At 53.5% G+C, this 10,136-nt stretch overlaps 1 protein-coding gene across 1 annotated transcript in view; it reads left to right on the top strand.

The window, feature by feature from the left end:
- The first annotated feature begins 5,198 nt into the window (after positions 1–5,198).
- Positions 5,199–10,136, top strand: part of LOC106695466 (synemin-like) — a 27,378-nt gene continuing 22,440 nt past the window's right edge. Inside the window, exon 1 of the mRNA XM_014449695.2 lies at positions 5,199–5,268. Coding sequence (XP_014305181.2) covers positions 5,199–5,268 — 70 coding nt within the window. The remainder of the gene's footprint in view (positions 5,269–10,136) is intronic.

The following is a 10,136-nucleotide window of genomic DNA, read 5'->3' as shown; positions in this document are numbered from 1 at the left end:
ATTATCGAAAGGTGGGCCCGGCCGGTGTGGCTCAGTGGTTGAGCGTCGACTTAGGAACCAGGAGGTCACAGTTCGATTCCCGGTCAGGGCACATGCCCGGGTTGCCGGCTCCATCCCCAGTAGGGGGCGTGCAGGAGGCAGCCGATCCATGATTCTCTCTCATCATGGATGTTTCTCCCTCTCTCCCCCTCTCCCTTCCTCTCTGAAATCAATTTAAAAATTTTCTAAAAAGACATTTTTTATTTCATCAAAACCAAAGGAAAGAAGGAGAAAAAAGGTGACAGGGGTCTGGTTTTGTCAGCTGCTGCATGTTTTCATGTCATCACTTTGGACTTGGAGGCGTCCCTTTCATGGCACAATACTCACCCGTCTGTGAAAAAAAAAAAGCTTTGTCCCCGCTGGGGTAATGCCACATCTTTGTCATTTCAGTAGAACGGAGTTGAAGTCAGGAGGGAACCGTGACTGCCTCGGAGGAGGAGGACCACAGCGAGTCTGGGGGGTCTGGAGTTCCCAGCCACACACTCGCTGAGATGCCGTCATAAACGCTTCGGGGGGAACGATGCCAAGAGTATGGGAACGAGCTATTCATCCGGCGTGGCGTGCTTTCGCTAATGCAACTTGTTATTCCATTAATACAGTGTCATTAGCGGCAAGTGGGAAAAGGAACAAGAATGGTGGTGTTCGGCCTTGTAAAGTACTTTCTTTCTCTCATTTTTTTTTTAAAATCCTCACCCGAGGATATTTTCCCATTGATTTTTAGAGAGAGGGGAAGAGAGAGGGGAAGACAGCAAGAAAGATGGAGGTGAGAGAGACGCATCGATGGGTTGCCTCCTGGACGCGCCCCCACTGGAATCGAACCCGGGACCCTTCGGTCCACAGGCTGATGCTCTACCCACTGAGCCAAACTGGCTAGGACTACATTACTTTGGAAGAAGAGAGTGAAAGAATGAGACAGACAGAGAGAGAGAGAGAGAGAGAGAGCGCTATAGTCTTCTACTGCTCATTAAAGCCTTTAAGAATATATACACTATAACACATAATATTAACATATATATGACAAAAAGGGAAGCTGAGATTTATAATCTGGAGTGGAGAACTATAACAATAAACAATTCAGACTTTTCAAACGACTAAAACTATTTTCCCCAGCGAAGATTTCAAAACACGTTCCGTGTACCTCTGCGTGCCTATAGGCTATTTTAACTCTTTTCAAACACCTAAATTTAGACAAGTTTTACATAGACTTGATTGGTCTCGGTGACACAGACTCCGTTGCCATGGCAGCGCCGCGATACAATTATTTATCGCCATGACAATCTGCTGGAGGCTTTTAAAAATACGTCGTCTATTTTTATTAGTGTTGTCGATGGGGCCGGGGAGGGACGCCGCCACGTCACGTCATCGAGAGCAGGGACGCGCGGGAATCATTTCGCTCGAGGGGCAGAGCCCGGGACCAGCTGGATTCCCAGGACTCCAGGGTGATACCCACGCCCTCACTCACAGCGGCATCCCCGCCTGGCCTCCCGGCTGCAGCGAGCACCCCAACAGGGGATGCGGGCTCCTCTGATGCCTCCCATTTGGTCCCCACCCTGCCAGGGTGGGTCGCCATCCGCCAGGACTCGAAGCTCAGAAAGCCTTGTGCGCACTGGCATGGACATCCTTCGTCCCTTTGCAGGCAGAGCGAGCTGTGCGTGCCTCGTGCGGGCTTATGGGCGTGCCCTGCCCTGAGACCCGGCCTGGGCTGTTGGCCTGGGGTGGATGGGTGGATGGGTGGGGGCCTTACCCAACCCTAACTGTGCCAAAATGGTCCTCAGTCGTGCCCGGCTCTCAGCCTGCTTCCCTTCTTCCTCTCCCTTCTCTTGTTCTCCCCGGCCTGCCAGTCTTGTCGACAAATAATAGAAATAATAATACATTTGGGCCCGGCCGACGTGGCTCTAATAGTTGAGCGTCGACCTAGGAACCAGGAGGTCACGGTTCCGATTCCCGGTCAGGGCACATGCCCGGGTTGCAGGCTCCATCCCCGGTGGTGGGGCGTGCAGGAGGCAGCCGATCCAGGATTCTCTCTCATCATGGATGTTTCTCTCTCACTCCCTCTCTCCCTTCCTCTCTGGAAACAATAAAAACATATTAAAAATAAAAAAAATAGCCCTAACCGGTTTGGCTCAGTGGATAGAGCATCAGCCTGCGGACTGAAGGGTCCCGGGTTCGATTCTGGTCAAGGGCATGTACCTTGGTTGCGGGCACATCCCCAGTAGGAGATGTGCAGGAGGCAGCTGATTGATGTTTCTCTCTCATTGATGTTTCTAACTCTCTATCCCTCTCCCTTCCTCTCTGTAAAAAATCAATAAAATATATTTTTTAAAAAAAGTAAAGGGAAGGACCGGCTCTTGGGGGTCTCGGGGCAGCCGGCCCTTCTCCACTGAGGTCCACAGAGTAAACAATTCCACTGAAACTAACAGGCACCTTGCAGGGACCACCCAGTGCCCGTGACGGGGCCACCGAGATGCTACCCTGATGGATGGGAGTAGACTGGCCGGCTCACCACGCCTCCTGGGACCCCGAGGGCCTCTCTGATCGCTGTGGGACCCCCGGGGGGAGCTCCAATTCCGAGATGGGGGAAATGTCCCCCCAACTCCGTCCAAAGCAGAGCCACCATGGACATGCCTCCCCTGCGTTACCCATTTCCTTCCTGCCCTAGCTCCCTGTGGCCTCTCTCGCCCCGCCCCCACCCCCCTCCAGCCTCCAGGCAGCAGCCTGAGTGAGGGCAGAGGGCACCACACTTGCTATCTGTCACCTGCTTGGAGCCCTCCAGCGACTTCTCTTTTCCTTTTCGTGGCTCCTAGGATAGAGTCCCCAAGTCTTGGCCGGGGCTACAGGTGAGCGGCCCCCAGGATCCCGCCTGCCAGGCCCCATTGCACAACACGGCTCTCTCCCCACATCGCGCCGCCGCCCGAGCCGGCCCCCTTCCAGGGGCTGGAGCGTGCCAAGCTGTGTCCTCTCTTGGGCCCTGTCTCTGGCAGGGTCCCCCTCCTGACCTCAGCTGCCCCTTCTCTTCCTTCGAGGCTCCCTGTCAATTCCACCTCCTCCTCCTCCTCCGAAAGGCCTCTGTGATGGTGATGACCCCTCTGAGAAGGCGCCCCCCTCACCCCAGTCACTCGTCAGCGCATCAGCCTGCGTTACTGACTTCACTCACTACCGTGAAATTCTCGACCGATTGTTTCCTGTCCCGCCAGAATGCCGGCCCCAGAAAGCAGTGATCTTCCCTGTCTTTTTTTTTTTTTTTTTTTCCAGAGAGGAAGGGAGAGGGAGAGAGAGATAGAAACATCCATGATGAGAGAGAATCATGGATGGGCTGCCTCCTGCACGCCCCCTGCTGGGGATGGAGCCTGCACCCTGGGCCTGTGCCCTGACCGGGAATCGAACCGTGACCTCCTGGTTCCTAGGTTGACGCTCAACCACGGAGCCACGCCGGCCGGGCTGACGCCATGGTTGTTAAAGCTTGTGTGGTCAGCATCACTTTTCCTATCTTTGGAAGTGACAGAAAGATCAGGGAAGTTAACCGCCCGCCCCCCGCCCCCGAAAACAGCCTGAGTCCATGGGTGCAGGCAGATGAGGGCGACCCCTGCGCCCTAAAATACAAATAGAGATCACCAAGCCAGTGTGGCTCCGTGGTTGAGCGTTGACCTATGAACCAAGAGGTCACGGTTCGATTCCCGGTCAGGGCACATGTCCGGGTTGTAGGCCCGATCCCCAGTGTGGGGCGTGCAGGAGACAGCCGATCCATGATTCTCTCTCATCATGGATGTCTCTCTCTCTCTCTTCCTCTCTGCAATCCATAAAGATGTATTTTCAAAAATGCATCCACCCCAACTGTGTGTGTAGACAGAAGGTTCGGGGCAACATGTCCACACCAAGCTCACCTTCTCCCCCCGCCTCCGCCAGCCTCCCTGTGATCTCTGCCAATGGCGTCAGACCCGCCACGGGCCTGGGTGTCTGCCACCTTGGGCCACGTCTCTCTCGCCACCCACATCCGACCGGTTCTACCTCTCCAGTATCTCTGCCATCTGCTCGCCGCTCCTCGTCCCTGAAGTCACCGGCTGTCCTCGCTGTTTTTCCTGAAAGGCTCTGGTCACCTCCGGATGATGTCCCTGCCCTCGCCTCTCCGCTACGTCAAGGCTGAAACGCCTTCCGTAGCTCCCCGTGGTCCTCCGGCTAAAATTCAGCTCCTCAACAGGGCACGGGGTTCAAGACCTCCCACAACCCAGCATCTGTGTGTTTCTCCAGCCTTATCTCCTGGCACACCAAACTCTAGGGCAAACTGACCTACTTATCTTTATCTATTCCTTGAAAGGAGATAAGCTTCCCTTCCCCTCCTTTGCTCACAGAGGTGTCACTCCACCCACCATCACTACCCTGACCGAAACAGCTGGTTGCCTCCCAATCTTCCCCAACTCTACCAAGGCATGTTGCCATGGAGTTAAGGGCCTCATTCCCTCGCCTCCCTTGCAGCTATGTGGAACAAAGTGATCGATTTAAACATATATATATATATATATATATATATATGTATATATATATATATATATATTTTAATTGATTTCAAAGAGGGAGGGAGAGGGAGAGAAAGAGATAGAAACATCAATGATGAGAGAGAATCATTGATCGCCCCACACTGGGGATCGAGCCCACAACCCAGACATGTACCATGACTGACAATAGAACCGTGACCTCCTGGTTCAGAAGTCGACGCTCAACCACTGAGCCACTGTAGCCAAGCCCAACGTAATAGATTTTTATTTATTTATTTATTTTATTTTTTATTTATTTTATTTTTTTGCTAATCCTCACCCGAGGATATTTTTTCCCATTGGTTTTTAGAGAGAGTGGGAAGAGAGGGGGAGAGACAGAGAGAGAGAGAGAAACATCGATGTGAGAGAGACACATCAATTGGATGTCCTCTGCACACCCGGACCGGGGCCGGGTATCGAGCCTGCAACCAACGTACGTGCCCTCGATCGGAATCGAACTCGGGACCCTTCAGTCCACAGGCCGGCGCTCTATCCACTGAGCCTAACCAGCCAGGGCCAAAGTGATCAGTTTTGATCAATGGGGAAAGAATGGCATGTCAAGAGGCCTCCTTAAGAAGAAGACCTGGCTTCCCTTGCTCCCACCTTCCTGCTGCCTGGAATGCAGCCGTCATGGCTGGAGCTCCCGCAGCCACCCTGGACCACGAGGTCGAGCATGGCAGGGCCACAAGACGGAAGGGCCGTAGGCTGCTGACGCCTACAGAGCTCCCGTATCACCTCCGGGCTTGGGATACGCGTGCAAGAAACCCACTTCTCCCGGTGCCAGCCACGCATTTTGCATCTCCGTTATTTGTAGACAGACAAGAGGTTAATTGATACCAAGAGTGCTTTCAAGCTCTGCTGGAACTGACTGCCCTGAGTTGCCACCTCCTCTGGGAAGCCCTCCTGGCTTTCCTCGCCCTTGGCACTGCTTCCCCTCCTGGCACGGTTTCAGATCAAATCTGTCCACACTTTGCCACCACCACCAAATTCCCCAAAGGAGCCCTGGGCCTGGCACCACAGGGTCTCAGTTATGTTTGCTGGATGAGAAAACGTGCTTAACACCCAAGTGACTAACCCAAGAGAGACGGTCATGCTGTAACCGGGAAAGGCAGCCAAGTGAGCAATTATTTTAGTTTTAGGTCAGTTCCGCCAAGCCCGGCCGGCGTGGCTCAGTGGTTGAGCGTCGACCCAGGAACCAGGAGGTCAAGGTTCGATTCCCCAGTCAGGACACATGCCCGGGTTGCAGGCTCGATCCCCAGTAGGGGGCGTGCAGGAGGCAGCCGATCCACGATTCTCTCTCATCATTGATGTTTCTCTCTCTACCTCTCCCTTCCTCTCTGAAGTCAATAAAAATATATATTTTTAAAAAAATCTTTCTATCCAAGTACCCAAGGACACGTTAAAAGAGTTACTGACCTAATGCCCGACAGGTGTGGCTCAGTGGTTGAGCGTTGACCTATGAACCAGGAGGTCACAGTTCAATTCCCCCATCAGGGCAGATGCCCGGGGTTGTGGGCTCCATCCCCAGTAGGGGGCGTGCAGGAGGCAGCCGATCTATGATTCTCTCTCATCACTGATGTTTCTCTCTCTCTCCACGCCCCCCGCTTCCTCTCTCTGAAATCAATAAAAATAAAAATAAAGAGTTACCAACTTGAGAGGAAAATATCAGGATGAAAAGAGAGTGACTGCTGTGGCCATAACTTGAGAAAACTCCGAATAAATATTCAGACTCGCACGCCGATTAAAACAGACTCCTATCCAGTTACAGATGATGCCACCTACCTGCGGACACATTGGGCATACAAACCTCAGCGCGCCTGGTTGGATTTTAAAACTAGGTTGTTGTGGTTTCGTAACCCCACACGCTAGGGGAAGCAAAGTGGAAATCCAAGGCCAAGTGTGTCTCAGATAGGGAGAGGGGTGAAAAGAGCAGAGCCATGACGAAATAGGGCTGGAGGCTGAATCCAAGTCGGGTTGGAGATGGGGGGAAAAAAAAAGAGAAAGAAACAATATGGAAAAGACACACATTCTCAGAATTAAAATCACCTGCTCATAACTTGTTCTGTGTATTGCTACAATTTACTTTATAAAATTATTTTTATTGCTCTGGATTTCAGAGAGAGAGGGAGAGAGAGAGAGAGAGAGAGAGCAGCCCTGTTTGCAGAAAATACTGGGGAATCCGTGTAGGCACCAATTTCTCCTGTTTGGGGGCCAATATTAAGCTCCAGACTTAAGTTCCAAAGATTCATTCGTCCCGAGGGAATGTGCCCTGGGGCAGCTGAGGTGGGGAGCTCGAGGGGCAGCATTGGGCGTGATGTACCTGACATGTTCCCCTGGCCCCCAACAATGAGAAGCGTCCGTTTTAAAAAGCAGGAGAGCATGGCCGGTGTGGCTCAGTGGTTGAGCCTCGACCCCATGAACCAGCAGGTCGAGGTTCGATTCCCGGTCAGGGCACATGTGGGCTCGATCCCCAGTAGGGGGCGTGCAGGAGGCAGCCGATCCATGATTCTCTCTCATCACGGATGTTTCTCTTTGAAATCAAATAAAAGTATCTATAATAATGAATGTGTAATATGCTAATTAGACCGGACATCCTTCCCAGGCGTCCTTCCAGATGACCTTCTGGACGAAGCCCGGGGCAGCGAGGGAAGCCGGTGCCGGCAGCTGGGGGAAGGAAGGCCTACTCCTGCACGAATTTCGTGCATCGGGCCCCTAGTATTAATAATAATAATAATAAAGAAGTTGCCATTGAAATGACACATTGGCTGTACATGTTTAACTTCTTTCCTTAAAACTCAACTAAAATGACAGTAGGAGGCAATAAATAGATTTTTTTAAAAAAAAAATCAATAAAAACATTTTTAAAAAAAACCTAAACAAATGAAGTTGGGTGGAGGCTTTTAAAGGAGGACCGAGTTCTGCGGGGAGTGGCTTTATGTACCTGCAGCGCCTTGTTAGGACACCGCTGCCCGGAGAGAAAAGGGGTGCGTTTGGGGCCGATCCCAAAACGACTTGGTTTGGCTCAAAGAAGCGAGGCCTCAGGAGAGAGAATCCCAGGTCCCAGGTAGGCGTCCTCCCCACAGGGGAGCGGTAAATGCCTTCTGAGCGGGTTTAAGAGGCTCCTCTCCAACGTCCTCTGTCTTTAAAAATGCGTGTCCTGGACTCGCAAAGTGCTTTGAAGAAGATCGAGGCGCTGATTGCACGCTGAGCTAATGACTCCGCATCGCCACTTAGGGAACGCGATTTCTTGATAGAGACCAAGGTGTCAGTCTCTCTAATGACTGGGGAGGGCAAGGGGGGGAACCCCTCGGGCTGGGGCTGCTTTTTAAAACAATATGTTTGTACTGATTTCAGAGAGGAAGGGAGAGGGAGAGAGAGAGAGAGAGAGAGAGAGAGAGAAACATCCATGATGAAAGAGAATCACGGATCAACTGCCTCCTGCACGCCCCCTACAGGGGATGGAGCCTGCAAACCGGGGCCTGTGCCCTGACCTGGAATCCAACCGTGACCTCCTGGTTCCTAGGTGGACGCTCAACCACGGAGCCACGCCGGCCGGGCTCACTCGTAATTTTCGTTTTCTGAAATTCGCGTGGATTCCGGTGTCTACCAGCTGGGTGCTCACAGGTAGCTCTTCCGATCGATCGATCGATCGGTGGGGGAAGTGGGGGGCGGGAGGCGCCCGCGTGAGGCAGCCACTCCACGGACTGGGACTGCCTCTCGCCTTTTGCAGGCAAGAGGATGAAGCAGCCGCCGCCTGTTTGGGGCGTGGGAATCGCACCGCACGCACGGGGAGCCTCCGATAGAGGAAACCGAAACATTTCATTAGGATTCATTTCTCTTCTCACATCTCACTGAAAACAGAACAATATTTCAACCTTGGCACAGCCACTGAATTATTCATCGGAAAATTTAAAAAAACAACAACAACAGGAAAACAAAATGTGGGTGCGGCACAGCCCGGAGCCCCCTCCCTTCGTGGGTTCCCCGCGGCTGCTCTTGTGTGAGGGCAGGGGCTCGAGGGAGATGTGCTCTTTTGTGTTTTCGTGGGGGAGAGATCCCTGAAGAAAAAGCCGGGTCCCCAGGACCCAGGGGGCGCCGGGGGGGCCCCAAAACAAGGATGGGGGGACTCTGGGGGGCCAGGGGAGGTACAGGCATTACCCCAGGGAGAAAGCCTTCCTCCCTCGCTCCCTTTTTAAAAATGTATATTTTTACTGATTTCAGAGAGGAGGGGGAGAGGGAGAGAGACAGAAACATCCACGATGAGAGAGAATCGTGAATCGGCTGCCTCCTGCACGCCCCCTAGTGGGGATCGAGCCCACAACCTGGGCATGTGTCCCTTTTTTTTTTTTTAAATAATACATTTGTGGGGTTGTTGTTTTTTTCAATACATTTTTATTGATTTCAGAGAGGAAGGGAGAGGGGGAGAGAGAGAGAGAGAAACATTCACGATGAGAGAGAATCATGGATCAGCTGCCTCCTGCACGCCCCCTACTGTGGGATGGAGCCTGCAACCCGGGCCTGTGCCCTAACCGGGAATCGAACCCGGGACCATTCCGTCCACAGGCCGACGTTCGATCCGCTGAGCCACACCGGCCGGGGCTAAATAATCATTTTAAAAAGATCCCCGTGGAACACATTGGTCAGCCCTGGCTGGCCACCCTGGAACTTTTCTAGAAGAAACCGACCCCCCACCACCACCACCCCGGAGCGTTTGCTGTGGTTCCTGCAACGTCTGTGATTCCCATTTGTTCACTGGGACGTTGTGCCAAACACAGGAGAGCGAGGGTGGCCGCGCCCTGTGTCCCTGCAGGTGCCTCCCGCCCTTGCTCTGGCTCAGATCACTGAGGCTTTCCAACAACCGCGGTTTCGCCAGCTCTGACCCTGGGCGCCTCCGACAGGCCATGGCCTCCCTGGCGCCCTGTGGTGCCGGCAGCCCCGGTGACCTCAGGGGACCAGCCCTTCCGCCTCGAAGGGCTGGGCACCTCGACATGCAAAAACCCACGGCAACCCGAAGGGCGGCTCTAGCAGCGCGTGGGCGAGGGCTTTCATGGAGTATCTGTCACAGCGGCCTCCCAGCTCCTTCTTCTTTTAAAATATATTTGTATTGATTTCAGAGAGGAAGGGAGAAGGAGAGAGAGAGAGACAGAGACATCAAGGATGAGAGAGGATCATGGATCGGCTGCCTCCTGCACGCCCCACACTGGGGATGGAGCCTGCAACCTGGGCATGTGTCCTGACCGGGAATCGAACCGTGACCTCCTGGTTCCTAGGTTGACGCTCAACCACTGGGCCACGCCGGCCAGGGCGCTCTCAGCTTCTGATCTTCCCAGCAGACAATTCAGACACGACCCCTGCCATGTGTTAGGGCTCCACGGGGCGCATTTGGGTGAGGAAACAGATGCAGGAGCCGTAGGCGGCCTCAGCGCGCCGTGTGGTTGAACGGTGGTCTCCCGAGTGGTCGTGTGACCGGGACGCTTGGCATGAACCAGGGCATCGCCCACCTCCAGGCCATACACCCCGCCTTTCCTGTAGCTGCTGAGGATCCTGGGAAGGCCCCTGGGGCCAGCA

The sequence above is a fragment of the Myotis lucifugus genome, unplaced genomic scaffold, assembly GCF_000147115.1.
Source record: "Myotis lucifugus unplaced genomic scaffold, Myoluc2.0 scaffold_1359, whole genome shotgun sequence".
NCBI classification, from domain to species: Eukaryota; Metazoa; Chordata; class Mammalia; order Chiroptera; family Vespertilionidae; genus Myotis; species Myotis lucifugus.
The sequence above is the reverse complement of the archived record's forward strand: the minus strand, read 5'-3'. Positions and strand labels throughout refer to the sequence as shown.